Source organism: Molothrus aeneus, chromosome 20 (assembly GCF_037042795.1).
Source record: "Molothrus aeneus isolate 106 chromosome 20, BPBGC_Maene_1.0, whole genome shotgun sequence".
Taxonomy (NCBI): Eukaryota; Metazoa; Chordata; class Aves; order Passeriformes; family Icteridae; genus Molothrus; species Molothrus aeneus.
Window position 1 is genome coordinate 6747770 of NC_089665.1, and position 17252 is coordinate 6765021.

General features: G+C 53.5%; 1 protein-coding gene across 2 annotated transcripts in view; it reads right to left on the minus strand.

Annotated features, from left to right (window-relative positions):
- SMG6 (SMG6 nonsense mediated mRNA decay factor) overlaps positions 1 to 17252 on the minus strand; it is a 105359-nt gene that overhangs the window by 62384 nt on the left and 25723 nt on the right. For both annotated transcript variants that reach the window (XM_066563612.1, XM_066563611.1), the window contains exon 10: positions 15957 to 16102. In XM_066563612.1, the coding sequence (XP_066419709.1) occupies positions 15957 to 16102 (146 nt within the window). The remainder of the gene's footprint in view (positions 1 to 15956; positions 16103 to 17252) is intronic.

The following is a 17252-nucleotide window of genomic DNA, read 5'->3' on the forward strand; positions in this document are numbered from 1 at the left end:
GATAGTGGTTTAAAATTAACTACAGCCTTTTCCAGGAAATATCAGTGGAAAGAAGCAGCCATTTTTAGAAATGTTATTCTCAGAAATTTCCTGAAAAGACCCATCAGTCAAAACACAGATTGAAGCCATTTCCACTTGCACTAAGCAGCACTTTGGAGCTCTCCCTACACGCTTGGGGTGCTTGACCCAGCCAGCAAGGGCAGGATCCTGCTCTGCCCCCCTGACCCCAGCGAGGCTGTGGGAGTCAGTTTGGGATGTGGAACAGCCCATACAGAGTCAGAAACACTCCCCCTGCCTGGGGAGGCACATCCATCCCAGTTGTCACTAGTCACATTTGCACTGAGACACGCCAGTCCCTGACCATCACAGCTGGAGCAGAGGCACCTCCAGGCTCATCCATGCTGGCAAACCTGGAGAATTGCCAGAGAAACTCTCATTTCTCAGCACTGCCCTCCAGAGCACTGGAGCCGCTCTGAGCGCGGGAGCTGACGCTGGCACTTGTGACAAAGGCACAGCAAAGTGCCAGCAGTGTCACAGCAGATCCCCAGAGCCACAGGTTCTGCTGCCAGCAACTGACAGCAACGTGAATTTGACCCGTCTGGCAGCTAAAAGGCTGGCAAATCTAAATGTATGTAACTCCTGGCTGGCTCATAAGGAAGTGTGTCCCTTCAAGCTGGCATGCCAGCTCATCAGCATATCTATAGCTCCAGACCAGCCTGGCACCAGCTGTCTCTTCCTGTGGAGGGAATATTTGCCATAAAATGCACAAGCAGGATGTGTTCAGATGAAACAGGGAATGAAAGAAGAAAAATCATGGATGATAGAAATGGAAAAGGGTTTTAGGGGCACTGCAGTGATGCAGAATGGAAAAAGAAAACCCCTGATGGCCTATCCTCTGTCTGCACAGATCTGTCAGCTGTTTTTGAAGATGCCAGAGCTATGAACCTCACCAAAAGAGCCAGTGAGGAGCTGGGGAGCCTGGCTGGGTTACACAGCAGCATGGCAAGAGCCACCAGCATCCCCCCAGGAGCTGTGTGTGCCCAGCCATAACTGTGTCAGATGTTATTTACAACAGGGAGGAGGTGTGAACAGAGCTTCCCAAGAGATTTCCTCCAGCCCTGAGGGAAGTTTACAAATAGGGACAAATAACAGCAGCAAGTAACAGGCAGCATTTTGCACCCCCCAAGCTCTTGCTGGAGGTGGGCATGTCCTTGGCAGCAAAATGTGAGCAGACAGCCTGGAACTGGCATCCTTGGGTGTGAACCTGGGTGAGCACTTAGAGCCTGCAGTTAAAGCTCATGAGAGCAAGTGCCTGCAGACAGGAGCATTCAGAGAAAGGAGCCTTTGATGGGGCAGGAACAGCAAAGTGTGGAGCTTCCTTTTCAGCACATTCCCTCCTTTGCTGCTCGTCTTCCTAGGGCTTCCTGAGGGCCCAGTGTTTGCAAAGCAAATGCCAAAACATGAAGTGAAATCCGTGCCCTCCTCCCAGCTCTTGGGAAGCAGGAAATCCCAGGGTCTGCATCAAACACTTGCAAGCCTGAACTGCCTCCTCACCTCCCACTCCAGCCCTGCTTGGTCCCTCCAGCCTGCCTGGCTGATGGCAATGGCACTCCCAGCCCCAGGACGCCCCACCAAGAGGGGCACAGCCCAGCCACTCTGCCTGCAGTGATGCTTACTTAACAATTTCCATTATAAGACCTTGGTTTCTGTTCCTAAGAACTTTGCCAAACTTTAACCATTTAGGATGCAATCCTTCATGCCAAAAGCTTTCTTCGAGCTAAATTTATTGGGAAAATTTCAACTACAAAGGTTCAGCCATTTGCCAGAATGAGGTTAGGGAAAATATATTGTTCTTCTCAAGTTAAAAATTCTTTTGACCATTTCAGCAAAATCCCTAGCACCTTCACACTTGGAGCAGGAACCAGAATTTTGGCAGGGGACAGCAGAGGGGTCTGGGTGTGCCTTCTGCCATCTCCATCCTGCTTTGCCAAGGTGGGGACCTATGGAAATCGGGGTGCTCACTGTCAGACAGCTCTCATGCCACTCCAAAAGCAGCAGCTGGTTCACCTGCTTGGACAGAAAAATAAACCAAGCCAGGTGAGGCATTGGAGAGGGAAAAGCAGGTGGGAAAGGGGGCTGAAGCAGCACAAGAGAGGCACAGCACAGCAGCCCCTTCTCCAGCCCCCTCACTGCTCTGCTGGCACCATCAGTGGCTGCTCTCCCAGAGGATCCCAGCCCCACACGTGCAGCATTCCTGCCGTGGCAGAGCCTTGTGTGGTGCATCCAGATTCACGTGCCAGCCAAGGATCCCAGATGAGGTCAGCCTGGTTCCATGGGGGAGCTCGCTTTTCTGAAAACCATGGAAACTACACATGCAAAAAAGTCTCAGAACACCAGACTTGGAGGCATCTATGCAGCTTCAAGTCAACTCCATCGCACTTACTCACCATAAAGCCGTCCTAACGACACGTCACTTTTTCTCCCCTCAAGGTACCATTTTCATTCAACACAGAAAACTAACAGGCAGCAGAGACCCTCCTGCAGAGTGTTCTGATGTGCTGAAATGTGCACATGTTCAATGAGCCTCAGGGCTGCAGGACAAGGTCATGGTTTGGGGGATTAAGATGGAGAACTTGATTCCATTCCTCGCCTTGGTCCTGAACTTTTCAGGGAGATCCAGAAGTCCTCCTAACTCCTCCCAGAGCGTGTGCTCAGCTATTTTTGTGTCCCTCACTTGTTGGCTGGCTGGTGACACAGAGGGGATGGAATTTGCAGACACTGAGCAACTCTGCTTTGATCAAGGGCCGCTCCTGAAGGCTTCTGTTTTTAGGAGAACTCCATTTCTTGCATCTCAAGGTGGGCAGAAAAGGGACTAGAAAATCTGGTATTTTCCTTAAGCTCAGTTCCCCATCGGTACCATGAAAAAAGGCACCCAAACCTAAGATTTGAGCACACACAGTGCTCAAGAGGCACCCAAACCTAAGATATGAGCACACACCAGTGAGTTTACACCATCCAATTATTTGGACCTGAATCTTGTCGATTTTCCTACACCCCAAGTGGCACCGAGTACGACAGCACTTAATTAGTGGCTTCTCTGGAAAACTCCCATGAGAAGAGAAAGAAATTTTACAAGCAAAAGGACAACAGGAAAATTGAGCCTGGGATCCCTTTGTCATCACCTTGTCTATCACAGGAGGCTGAAGTGCAACTGGGCACAGCCTTTGAGGCTTGCTCTGTTTGAAAACAACCCCTAAAAATGCTCCTCATGAAGATACAGCCAGATTCACCACCCAGACTTCTGGTGGTGAATGGGGGCTGTGGTCTTCTGTGGAAATTTGGAAGAAGTTTAGCTGCGGGCGGTGCCATGCAAAGGGAGTTCTCAGGTGTCGAGCAAGCGATTCCCTGTGGGAAGGGCCGTGACCACAGGCACAAACCCACAGCACGCAGAGAAACCATTCCAGGAAGTTCAACATCCGAGCCCCCCTGTTAGAAAATACGATCTCAGTGCTCCAACAACTCACATGGAGCCGGAGCCTCGGCTCCCAGTGCACGTGCGGGCTCACACAGGCGATGGAGCACTCAGCAGCTAAGAGCCTGAACCCTCCACATTCAAACACATCACACTTTTATGCCAGATTCCTCTTTTCCCCCATGATTTGAGATAGGATTGGCACAACTGTGATATTCCCTGCAGCTCCCGTTGGCCATACAGAGGGAAGGCTGTGCTGGGGGTTGGTGGGATGGCCATGGGGTGCCCCAGCACCCCTTTTGTTTGCTGCTGTGTCTCCTGGCAGGAGGACACGAGGGAGCTGCAGGCTCCAGCGCCGTTTCCTGCAGAGATTTGAAAACCTGTTGCAGTTCCAAAGCGAGCTTCGATTTCACTGTGACCAGCAGCTTGGAGACTCATAGTTACTATACAGCCGAATAAAATATTTTTTCATAAATTTAACGCCAGCATGTCTGTGTTTGGAAACTTTGAAAATCCATGTTGTATGGTTTACTGCACTGGAAAAGGTGCCAACAGAGTTTCAAAGGAAGGGAAGTGTATAACTGTTTCCTTTCAAATGTATTTTCCAATGGGATCCATTGAGGGAAAAGGCTGGAACTAACTAAAACATTATTAAAAACTGTTATGAAAAGAGACAGAGAGATGGAAAAAGATAGACAAAAACTCCAATACACAGCCGAAAGGGAGGGAGGGAGACAGGCAGCAAGAAAGGGGATATGGGCAGAAAGACACTTTGGGTGGGGAAAATGGGGCGAGACAGGGAGTTTTAACTGGCAGTCACCCTTCGTGGTTTCATATTGTTGCAGATCAATTGATCAGGATTTCAAGTGCTGCTGGCCCGGTGGCACAAGGCGAACCGCAGAGTTGGCTGCGAGCGCAGCCCTCGCGAACTGCTGACCTTCAGTTTTCAAACCAAAAATATTCCTTGGGAAACGGTTACACCAGGTCCCAGCCCCGAGGCTGCCAAGCAAAAAACAAGCACTACGGACCTGAAGGAACGCCCCGAGTAACTCACACCAAAGCAACAAGCAGGGCTAGTAGCCTGAAGTAACTCCCTGGTGTGATTCAACCGGCAGTAACCGCGCGTGACATGTGTGCAGAGGGGCTTGGCTCTTCCGTCCTCCCGGAGCAGGGAGTTCTCCAATCACCCTCCATCGGGATGAGCGTCGGCCCTCAAGCCGCTCCCGCTCCGTTGGCCACGCTCAAGCTGCTCCAACCAAGCCTATAAATACCAAAGCCATCGGGTCCATATAGTGCAGTCACAGCCTGATTCCAAACCACTGCTACGGCTCCAGGCGCAGCCCTGGGTTTGCTGCCCTGAGAGCGAAGGGGGAGCCAAAAGGGGCTGAGAACGCACGTTTTGTCAAAGACTTCAGTGCCCTGGCCATCAAGAGGCTGCCAGGGTCGGGGTTGGATCTCTGTTGCTCTGCCAGGCTTCAAAGAGCCAGGCCGGGGGTGGGCAGAGCTCAGCGAGCGCCTGCAGAGCTCCAGGCCTGTGGTTCCACAGGGTGTAGTAACCCTGGGCTGTAGCACACATGTCGAGGGATGAGGGGAAAAAAATAAACAGACAGACAAAAGAATGAGGATGCTCTGCCAATTCCAATTGTGCAGCTTTTATTTTAAATGCTTATCAAGCTGAGAAAGAGCAGAGTTCTTGGAAAACAAGGTTTCCTTTCTTCCCATGCCAGTGTCAAACACCCTCAAGGACGGGTACAGCACAGGCGCTCACTGCCGGCCGCCCTCTCCGCAGCCGCCATCCCGTCCCGTCCCACCCGCCTCGGGAAGGGTTTCCAGCTCACAGCCCTGGTGTTTCTGGTAAAAAGATCTCTCTGTAATTTTTTTTTCTTTTTTTTTACTATATATACATATATATATATGTATATGAAATTCTTTTTTTTTTATTAATCTCCAATCTGGCTGGGTTCAAATTATGGCCAATTACCCACCAACACTTCTTGCTAATAAAATAAATTTTTACAGGCCCTAATTACTGCTTTCGCTGAACTGCTCTACAGGAAGCAGAGAGGCTGTGGCTCTCCAGACGGCAGCAGCAGCAGACAGGAAAGCTACGGCAAGGAGCCCGTGAGTAAACGGAGGGGATGGAGGGGGAGTGCGGCGCGTGTGCCATGCGCACGGCGCTGGGCCGGCCGTCAGCACCCGTCAGCCGCTGCACCCACCACCTGTGACGCAGGGCTGCTGCTGCTGGGGACAGGAGTGACGGCCGCGGCTCCACGCCGGCATCCGCGGACACGAGCCGGAGGGGAAATCGTGTTTGGAAAGGGCTGCATCAATCACACGTGACGGAGAGGCTGAGCCGCCTCCCAGCGCGGCACAGGGGTCCCCCTGCAAGCAGCGCACAGGGGAGGCGGCTTCTCAGCCCGGCGCCCACCTTTGGTTCTCTCCGTTCCAATCGCAGCTAATTGAAGGAGACACAAATAGCAGGAAGGCAGAAAATCCCTCTGAGAACGCGAAGCATCCAGCCTGCTCCCTGCTACACATACACATACACATACACGCTGCTGCCTGCCAGCAGAACGCAGCCCCAGGGGGTTCCCGGGTGTGACAAATGAGCAGAACCCACCGGGCGACTGCAGCCCGCAGCCCATCCTGCCTGAACCCCGAGGCAGGGAGAGCAGAGCCGCTGTTCTCCGTCAGGGAACACCCTCCGAGGCAGGAAAGCCGTGGCAAAACCACTGGCTGCTGGAGCCCTCCAGAGCACGGCTGCCACGCAGGTATCCCGGCTCAGCTGGGGAAATGCGGCTCTGCAAGATTGATTAATTTTTTTTTTCCCCTTTCTTAACCGGGATTACACTAATTTCCAAGGCCTAATGGAGTCCAGCTGTGATGGGGAGGCAACGCTGCAGTAGTACAAAGACCTTTGCACGTTGGTGCAAACTTGTACAACGCTCAGCACACACACACACACACACACACACACACACACACACACAAAGCCCTATAAAAAGGATGCACTGCAGTGGGATATTTTTAGTCTTGACAATACAGCCCTAAAAATACGACTTTGCTAATACATCACTACAGAAATATTCCCAGTGTCCATTCAGGAACGGTTTAAAACATTTATTTTTGTTTCCTTGTGCAATGGTCAGAGAGTAGGGAGAAAATAGAAACTCATTGATAAGAGGAAACGAGAGAGACATGAAAAATTGAAAACTACCTAAAAGCTCATGGAGAGGTTTATTTTATTAGTTCTTAATAAATATCTTGCAGATTTCCTCAGGAAATACACCAGATCACATGTAAAATAGTTTGGTACTGATGTCAACTGTGTCAGCATATGAAATCTATTAGGGTGAAGCCACAGCAGGGTGATCAGCGTGCTGAAAAACTGCACGGCACTGAGGCGAGGGGGGGTGGGGGGAATCTCACGGCCCTTCCAAATTCTTCGAGAGGTAAAAAAGTCAGCCAAGACGCAGAGAGAGAGAAAAAAAGATCCCACATCCTGCTTTGCGCTGCCAGCAATGTGAAGTGCCCAGAGATTAATTCTATGTCTGGCCTGGAAATGTGACTTTAAAGCATTGGAGGGAGCGGGGAGGAGGAGGAGGAGGAGAGAGCAACGAGAAGGCCAGGAGAACCGGGACTGGCACCGTGCCACCGACCCCCCTCCCGTCCTTCCCAAGCCGTGTTTCAACGTAGACAGCAGTAAAGCCCAACAGACGGCAGCTCCTGGGGCTGCCAGGGCCTCGCACCAGCTGGGGCGCGTCTCCCGCTCCCCGTGCAGATGGGCCCGGGAGCATCACTTCCTCTGCGCCTGCTTGCCGAGCCACCCGCGCCCATGTGGCCGCCTTTGGCCGCTCTCCGCCGCGGCCCCGAGCGCGCTTGGGGCCCCCCGGGCGGGCGGGATGAGCTCGGCTCCCAGCACCAGGCACGAGGGTTGTCAGCCCTTGGCTCCTCGGGCTGAAGGGTTTATGCTGTTCCCAACCCGCCTTTGGCAGCCAGAGCCTCCTTCTCCAGCCCCGTGCCATTAGCCGGGGAGCAGGCGCTGATTTCGCAAGACGCCCCAGCTCTGCTGCCGGGGCTGGCAGAGAAGCACCAGGAGTTCACTGGGCCAGGGTCAGGGGGCCAGATGATCCCAGGAGGGATGGGAGAAGGGGGAATGGAGAAACTCCACAGCCAAACCCATCCCCGTGGGGTATCTCCTTCCCATTCCACAGTGATGTGCTCCTGGCTGCTTCTCTGGGATGGGACTTGAGAGCCCTGGGGCAGACAAATCACTCTGTACCCTGTGTGTCACCTACCAGCCAGCCCTAAGGCCACCACGGCCATCATCACCACAGCAACCAGCATTAAAAATGACCATTCCATTAGAGATGGGCCATGTGCCTTCAGGGCTGTCACTCAGCCGGGGTTAAACTGACCTGGTCAGTGAAGCTGGAGTGAGCATCACACAGCCAGGGTGACACCTGAAGGTCACACCTTCCTCTTGACTGTCACTTAGCACAGGCAGAGCCAGCTCTGTGCTGCCAAGAGCCCACTGCAGGGCACATGCAGCCTAATCAGGGAAAATAAAAGATCTCCACACCATAATCTGCATGGGGTCACCTCCTCAGACACACTCAAGAGCAGAAACAGCCTCAGCTGTGCTGCCATTCCTGATCTCAACATTAACGCAAAAAGGGATCCCAACAAGCTCCCCTAGCACTGGGCACAGCATTCCCAGAGGGACTGCAGCCCGTGAAAAGAGGAAGGCAGGATGGAGCTGGCAGGGGATGAGCCTGTGGGGCAGCCCCTGGGAAGGAACTACCCTCACTGAGCTGGCAGGCTGCACCCAAACCTGCACAGGGCACGGGGCGGGCAGCCCCCCCTGCCTACACCTGGAAGGTTATAAAACAGCCCCTCAAGCTCAATCAGGAGTTTTACAACTTCACAAAGCAGCATAATTAGCCTAATTATACAGTGTTCTCTCAGAGAATTAAACAGAAATACAGTAATTGACTTGGTGCTACTTAAAAGCATGAGGAAATCAAAGGTGCAAGGCACATTAAAGAATCAGAAATATCTCTTCAAAAGCAAAAGGACTTCCTGTCACGCTGCAAACATCTAAAGCTTCACCAAAGCTGCTGCACCTGGTGCACCTCACCCTGACTGCCTGGCACCCCTCTTTCTCCACCACCAAAGCTGGGGAGATGCAGAGACCTGGGACAGCTGCCTGAGCACCTCCTTTCTTGTTCCACGGCAGGACAGATGGACACAGAGTGCCATTGCTCCATTTCCTGCCTTTCATTTTACACAGCAACGCTGCTTCTTCATCCAAATAGTGGCTGGATTCAGTGTTTGCAGAGCTGGCCATGCCTTGGAACCACAGCAAAGCCTCTCCAACCTCACCTCACCTGTCACTGATTGTCCTGATTTGCTGCTTGGCCTGCTGAAGCTTGGCTCTAAAGCAGACTCAGGCTTTGTGTTTACAAATAATTTCCCCTCGATTTGTTGCCCTGAAATGAGATCCTGCAATCACCTCGTGGAACAGCTTCAAGGGCAGATGTAAGGATGTGCTTGGTGACAGGCAGACCAGGCAGAAGCCCCCAGCAAGCTCATCTAACACCACTTGATGTGGACTTTGCTGCACTTGAGCTGGAGGGCAGGAGTGGAGAGTCTGACACACCAGCAAACGCTCAATTTTGCTGGAAACCTTTCCCTTCCCTGCCACAAAGCCCTGCTCAATCTTTTGCCTCCCAAGCCAAGGTCTAGATTTCAGAAACCTGAACTGCCAGTGGAAATTCCCTGCAGCGCGTTGATTATTGCATCTCCTGCTGGCACTTGTGGCAAGGGGAAAAAAAAGTCACATGGCTTTCTGGACACACGTTTCACTAAGGAGTCTTGCATCAGAGGGCAGAAGCCAGCAGCCAGGAAAATAACTCCAATTACGGTAAATAAATCCCCAAATATGTGACAATCTGCCTTTTAAACAGGAAACAGAGGGGAATAAGCAAAGGAAGACTTTGGTCTAAACATTGCTGCCACCAGCCTCAAGAGCCCGAGAGCAAGACTCTGAAGATACATCTGGGCCAGAATTATTTTACCTGAACTTTACTGATGTGTCTCAAGTCCGAGACAGCTTCCTTCCCTGAAGGGAAAGGCGCCGACAGTTCCCAGCAACTGTGCCAACCTCCAACACTCCCAGTGGCTCAGAGGAGAAACCCTGGAGGGTCAGCTGCCAACTCTGGACACGTACGTGTCCCTTAGGAGGCTCAGCACAGGAAGCTGTGTGGCTCCTGAGATGAGCAATGCAGGTAGCACTCCCTGAACCACTTCAGCACTTCCCCCTACTCACCCATCTCAGGGTATGGGTTGTGTCTGGACACAGGGAGTAGCAGATGTCACTGAATAACACTAAATTCAGTGTAAAAGCCCTTTACAAAGGCAGTGGCATCAAAGAGCCAGCTCGCTCAGGAGCCTCAGTGCAAGGCAGGCAGCAAGGGGAAGGATGGACACCAGAATCAGCCAGCCCTCCTCGGAGTTTCCTCTCTGAAAAACCACTCAAATGCAAAGCAAATACAAGCAGTAATGTAAAAGGAGGGGAAGGATAAATTAAACATCCAGTTCCTCCAAACTTAAGGCCTTGGGAAGCGTTATGTCTTAACACCACCTCACTAAAGACAGCACTGCCCAGTCTCAGAGGGAAAGTCACACAGTGACTCCAGGTGCAGCTGGAGATCTCAGTGCACACACCTCAGTCCACAACTGCTGTACATCAACCAAAGCCCCAGCACCCAGAGAAAGCCAGATGTCAAACTGCTCAACTCTAGCCTCCCTGCATCAAGTGGGCTTTGCACTACAAACTGAGCCCCCCAGGCAGGTGGAGGGACCTCAGGCTCTGCTCTCAACGGAGCACAGGGCTGCAGATGCTCAGCGTCCCCCCGGCACAGCCCTGCAACGTGACATCTTCATCACCCTCCTGGCTGTTTAGCCCAAAGGTGTCAGAGCCCACAGCTGAAGTGTGTATTTACCACACAAAGAGGGGAATTCAGAGAAAAGGACTCAGTCCAGCTCCCCAGATAGGGACACATCAAGTTGCTTCTGCTGCTATCTATAGCCGAAGGTTTATTAAGCTTTCTTTTGTGCCTAATTTTAAAACTCCACCAAACCAAGGCAGTTACCCACAGCACTGCTTTATTTTTAAACTCGGGCAAATACACTGGACTCTCTTGCAGTCGATTGCCCCCACCTTTTGTCAGCTCCAACATGCAAGATGTGGTTAGAGCTTCACGAGAAGAGGTGGAGATGAGGCTGCCGCAGGTGATCAGAAGGTGCTTCCTCTGAGCCTCTCTGATGCTGCAGTCAGCTCTTTGAGCAGAGCTGGGTCTGAGCGGCACAAACGAGCCTGTGGCAATGGTCAGAGCTGAGGCAGACACCACCAGCCTCTGCATCATCTCTAGGGATATTTTAAGGGTTCAGGCTGCAAGCCTGAGCAGGTGTGGTCAGCAAAGCGAGACCTGCTGTGTCCGGCACGGGGCTGTGAGGAGGGTGGAATGGCAGCAGAGCTGGCTGCTGGTTACCACAGCACAGCCTCATCTCAGAGCTCTGACCTCCCCAATGAAAACAGAAAGTCCTGGACCTGCTTAAGTGCTGCAGGGGATTTGCACTGACCTACAGATCTTTCCTTGTGTGTATCTCAAGATTTGGGCAAGATCCGCATCTCAAGCTGGTGTCAGTGTTCAAGGAACAAGCAGGGCCACGTGCCTTAGCAAACCCTTGCACAGGCTGCAGTCACAGCTGTGTGGCAGCAGCTCCTCTCTGAGCCAGGCAGAGTCTCTCCAGCCCCTGCAGCACCGACCTGCTCGACCCAGGTCTCAGGACACCAGTGTGGCAAAAGCCACAGATAGTGCTCGGAAGCTGCTGCTGTGAAACCTCCCTTTCTGCATGAGCCTTCAAGGTTTCCCAGCTGACACCACCTCGCACAGAGAACCTGGCCCTGTTCCACTCAAGAAGACAGACTCAGGGTCTGCAGAGCAAAGCTCAGCCTGCCCATGCCACATTGAGCCCTCCTCAAACCCAGATGAGCACAGTCCCTCTGCCTGGGCACAGCTAGTAGGTTTTCCTCCTTGGCACAGCAGATTGCCCTGTGCACGGCTCACCCTGCCCAAACTGGCACTTTCCACTTTCCCAATCCTCAGCAAAAGCAACGCACTTGGCCAGACCCTCCTTGTGCCTCTGTGCCCTGACTCTGCTCGGCCCTGGGGGATGCAACTTCATTCCCTACATGTGCTGAGGATGCACATATGGCAGCCCCCTCCCCTCTCCACTTCCACCTAAGCCCGACCTCCTAACAACCTCCACACTGCACAACTCCACCGGCCCAGAGTGCCAGAAGGCATCCAGGTGCTGCAGCCTGATGCTTCACACCCACAGCCAGGCAAATTTGCTGGGATTTCCGGGAAGTGTCTCTAGGGTGCCCCGTGCTGCTGCACCCCCACCTTGGTGTGTGCTTGTTTGGAATGCACGGCTGTCAGGGGGGGGATTTGGGGGGAGAGGGGAAGTTATTCTGGTGGTGGCCTATGAATAACATCCAGTGATTTATAGGAAGTATAATCCAATAATACAGTAAAATAAAACAGTGTGTCTGAGATGGGTTTGATTCCAGGAATTATAAAACAAATTATTAAAGAGAGAGAGAAAGAAAAAAGCCTCAGAGAGGCCAGATTGGAGTAAATTGGGCACAGATGGGCTGGGAGGGGGTTCCTCTCTCTCCACTCACCGAGATGCCCCTGCCGCAAGCACGGCTTCAATTAGTCTTTTCAGAAACCAGAGTTTTATTTCCCCAAATTACAGAATTAAAAAAAAATTAAAATTCTTGGAGTGTTTGTGGTCGGGATAAAGGGATCCAAACTTCTCTGTGAGTTGGTTGTGCAGATGGCTACCAAACTGTTAAAATGGGCCACCCCACTATGGTCCCGCCCCAGCCAGAGCCCAGGATGGCCCAAAACACTGGCTGGTCACCTATGTCCCACCCTGGAAAGCACCAGCAACTGCAAGTCTCTGCCATGTAGAGTGGCCACCTCTCTCTGCCTCCCTCCCCTAGGCGGGCACTCCTTGCCCCATGGGTTTGAGGTCTGCAAGAAGCATTTTCACACCTGAAGCGCTCCTGACAGGAGGCAGCCGGGTCAGTGGGACCCTCACTGGCTGCATGCCTCCCTGGACAAAGCAGGAACACGCTGTTTGATGCTGAACAGCAGGGGATGCACTTCATGTGGGAATTCTTTGGCTTCCTCTGTCAGAGAAAACAACAGATCCAATTCATCTCCCAGGATCTTCCCAGTGCTGCCCGGCTGCACAGGCAGCTGAGACCAGCTCCAGCGTGCCTGGTGCTGTCCCTGGGGACAAGCACAGCTCAGCTGCACTGGGCACGGGCCACGGAGCCCTGTCTGTGCTCACCTGAGCCCTGGCACCCACTGCAGGGTTCAGGTAACCACAGCAGTGAGCTGCGTGGGAGAAGGATGTGAAATGCCACGTGCTGCTCACAGCTGGCTGGTTTTGAAACCAGTTTAAACACAGCACAAAAAAAGTCACCCTGTCAGAAGAGCACATGGTGACCTTGCGGTTGGTGTTGGTTGGCTTATGAAAAAGTGGCAGTGGCTGGGAGAAGAGACACAGAGGAGATGTCACAAATCCTACAGGGGACACGTGCCAGGACAGGGCACCCCTGAGGGGTCACGGCCAGCCCACACAACAGCAAAAGAATAGGAACAAAAAAGCAAAGAGCAGCAGATACAAACTATCATGCATGAGCCCCAACCTCCTGTGCTGCCCACATCCTCACTGAAGGTCTGGGACAGACCAAGCACAATCCAAAAATGGGAGAAACTGAGGCTGAGATGGGGCAGGATTGTGCTTGGTGCAAATCTGAGGAAGAGGGAGGACAGGTGCTTAACACAGCATTTAATTTTAGGTTCCCTTTTTCTTAATACCTGACTCTTTACTTAAAAGTTCTTATTCAGTGGTTAAGAATTTCATAGAATTCCCCACATTGTGACTGTTGTGCCAATGACACCACACCATGACTGCCAGCACCACTAGACCTCAGCACCAGGGATTTGTTACACACCAGACATGGAGCAACAGGGGCATCTACAAGTTTCTCAGGAGTAGCTGGGGCTCCAGAGACCTGGAAATACACAGCAGGGAAGGGAGAGAGCAGCTACCCCCGGACAGCAGGGGAGAGAGGCCAGACCTCCCTCCCAGCCCCAAACCCACAGATCTCCTCCTGCTACTGCAAACTGAGTGTCAGGCCCGTGAGATGGGAAGGACACAGACACGCTCTGCTCCCAGATTTGCAGGAGGATTTCAGTAGGAGGAGATCTCCGGAGGCTGTTTGGTCCAACTGCAAAGTTACATCCAAGCTCTGTGGAGTGGACACAGCCAAGCTCTGACTCCAGCCGGCTCCCCAGCAACGCTTCCTGGCAATTTGGGATGCAGGCAGGGTGGGACTGCTGCTCCCTGCGTCCTGCCAGCCTCCCACAGGCCCACAGGGGCGGCTCGGCCCCCGGGCTCCCTGCTGCCCCTGCTGCTGCAGCACAGGGAGGTGACTCATGTGCTGGGAAATGGAAAGCCGACAGCACCTTCCCGACAGCGTTCCTGCCGCGCTCCCCCAGGCCTCTGCCCACAGCAGCCTGGGGAGCGAGCCAGCGCCCTCGCTCCACGCAGGGGACTCCGAAATCCTTCCAACATTCCTGCCTTCCTTCCTACAGAACTCCAGCCCCTTTGCTGTTCTGCTTTTGATTTCCATCTGCACCCAGCTCTTCCCAGGATGGCAGCGTCGGCAGCGAGCCCGACCTGCGCTGTGCCAGCACTCGGCGTACGAGCGCTCCGAGACCACCGGGGCGTTTGTGCTGACAGCAGGGTTTGCTTTGCCAACACCACTCTCAGCAATATTTCAGGGTCACCAGAGCAAAGAGCCCTCAGGGAAATCCCTGAAGGGCCCTTGGCATCAGATGGCAGCCGTGGTGCCACCCCACCTGCAGGCATTCCAGGAGCTGCCACCTGCTCCGCACGCAGCCCGCGGGCCCCGGCAGGAGCAGGTTTGCTTTCTCCAGAGATCCAAAAGCTGGGAGCAGCTGGCAGCTACCCACACAGGAGGCAGAAAACTCTGAGAATACTTATTTTTCATGAGATAAAAAGCACTCCCTCCGTCACTCACACACATCCACAACTCGGCTGTGGAGAGACGAGCTCAGCCCAGTGGTTGAGAGCTGGGATTGCTTCCAGCTCTGCCACAGGGGCTTGCCATCCATCCCAGACAAATCTCATCCTCTGCTTCCCACCCGCCCCTGTCTGTGGCACAGACACCACTATTAATTCACCTACCAGGGGTATTATTAATATTATGAATACAATAATTACTGTCACGCAGAGGCATTTGCTTATAATCACAAAGTACTTTGCAGCTCAAAGATAAACACGCCATCATTGGCTGGCATCTGGCAGGCAGGAGGGCATGGCTGCCTCGCCAGTGGGATTGACAGCTCCCCCCAGGAGAGGAGAGTGCCTGCAAGGCAGGCACAGCCACAGAAGCCACTTCCCAGCCCTCCAGCTGGTGCTGGTTTGCTCCATCAGCTGACCTTGGCCACTGACCACCAGCCTGAGCAGTGGCCAACTGGCTCACGAGGGAGGGATCTTCCAGCAGCAGTTCTCTGGGGCTCAGCCTGATCACCCACATGCTGGCCTTAGCTGAAATCCATCAGCTGGAGGCCTTCATATTTGGGATCTAAATCCTAAGGCATCAGGATGTGAAATGCTGCTTCCTCCCACCCAGAGAGAGCAGCCCCATCCCTGCTCCCAAACTCATGGCTCAGGCAGACCTGGGTACCAGCTGCTGACTGCATGTTGGAGGGGACACAGGGAAAGTACAATCCCTGGAAGCATCATTTTAAACTCAGTGAAGAGGTCCTGGTTTGGTGGCACCTCTGTTGCCCAGCACATTAAACTTTTCGATGGTACAGACCATCCAGGCTGCTTGGTGGATGGAGGAAGTGAGAGGAGGAGAGTAATTAACACTAGATCTGTGTTGTTCTCTGAATTACCACAGGGCACAGGCTCCAACCCAGTGTTTCAGAGAGTGGCATCACATCCCCACCCACCTGCCTGGACACAGGCAGCCACAGCCAACAGCTGAGGCCTCTGAGACTGTCCCAGCCCTCCTGGTGCCAGCACAGGCACTGAGCAGGGCCCAGCTTCAACGCTGGGAAGGCAGAGCCACAAAGCAGCATTTTCCTTCTGTGCTGATGACTCAGGCTCCAGGAGGATGTGATGCCTCTCCACTCCTCAGACACCTCAGCCAGCTCCAAAGGCCCAGCCAAGGTCCCTTTGTGTTGACACCCACAGGCATCCAACCACCACTCCCACCTCCCCATCTGGTGTGTCCCCCACCCTTCTCCACGTGGGGAAGGGCTGATTCCCATCCAGTTTCCCCTCCAGCAGCACGTGGTACCTTTGGGCTGGGAGTTGTACACTGCAAACATGTTGATGGCCACAAGCTGCAGCATGCGGGTGCTTCCGATGGGAGGGGGGCTGTGCTGCAGCAGCACCTGGAACTCCCTCAGGACCTCCTCGGCCACGGCAGGGAAAGTCTCCATCCTGCAGACAGGGAGAGAGGCTGTTGAGAGCAGGCTGTGCCCTGAGACGAGGGCTGGGAGGTGGGCATGGCTCAGCCCGTATCACATCTCCTGGGGAAGAGGGAATCCCTGGGGTGCTGTCTCCCAGCCAGGAGCTGTGGGGAATGAAGGTGCAGGCTGCTTCCTTCGAGAGGGCAGTGAGGGACTGCTCTGTGATCGACAGGCAGCATTCTTTTGGCAGGAAAACACGGCCTTTATGAGTCATTTCTGACCAACCATTTTTTTCTACTGACTTCTACCAATCTGGGAGAGGTGCCAAGGGGCCAGCAGCTCACTTGGACCAGGAGCAGCCCATGGGACTCCCAAGGCTGCAGCAAAATGCACACACTGGTGCCACATTGCGGATGTGGCAATTCCAGTGCATTGAACACCGGCCAGAGCGTGCTTCCTCCAGAACTCCTCGCTGCAACATGGCACCGAGCCCTGTCTCCCCCAGGCTACACACTCTCCAGCACTGTGATTGAGCCCCTAAACTTCATCACTTCGAGCCCCACAGGACAGGGACTCTCAGACTGGTGGAGCTGCTGACAGTGTCAAAGCTGGAGCGGGTCCCCGCAGCCGCAGCGCCGCTGTCGCGCGTCAGGACACAGCAGCCCGCGGCTGCGGGGCCACGCCTGGGGATGGGGTGAGCTTTCAACACCCCTCACAAGCGCCCACGGAAATCTGACACCTTTATCCTGCTCCTCATCGCTGAGGGAATCAGCTGAGGTCACTTATCAAAGCTGTTGGATCCTCAGCAAGCTCCCAGAAATTATTGCAAAGAGCGCAGTCACACCCCGAAAATGACTGAGGTGTGGTTGCTCACAACAGTCCTCACCTGGTATCCCATGAAGACAATTTTATAACCAAGAAGCTGCCCAAAACCTTGGGAACTACTGTGAGGGGAGGTCCTCCTGTCCCACTGCCTCTTCTGCATAGTTTGCTGTATTGATTGTTGTTCCTACACTAGAAAAAGCCACAGCCAGACCCAGCAGACTGAATATCTTCCAGAAAGTGCCCACACCAGTTATGAGTTACATTCTCAAGTGCCCACATGGGAGTGAGGGAGCCAAAACCCACAGAGGGTGAGGCATCTGGAGCTGGGGCAGGCGACCTCAGGGGCCTCCATAGCA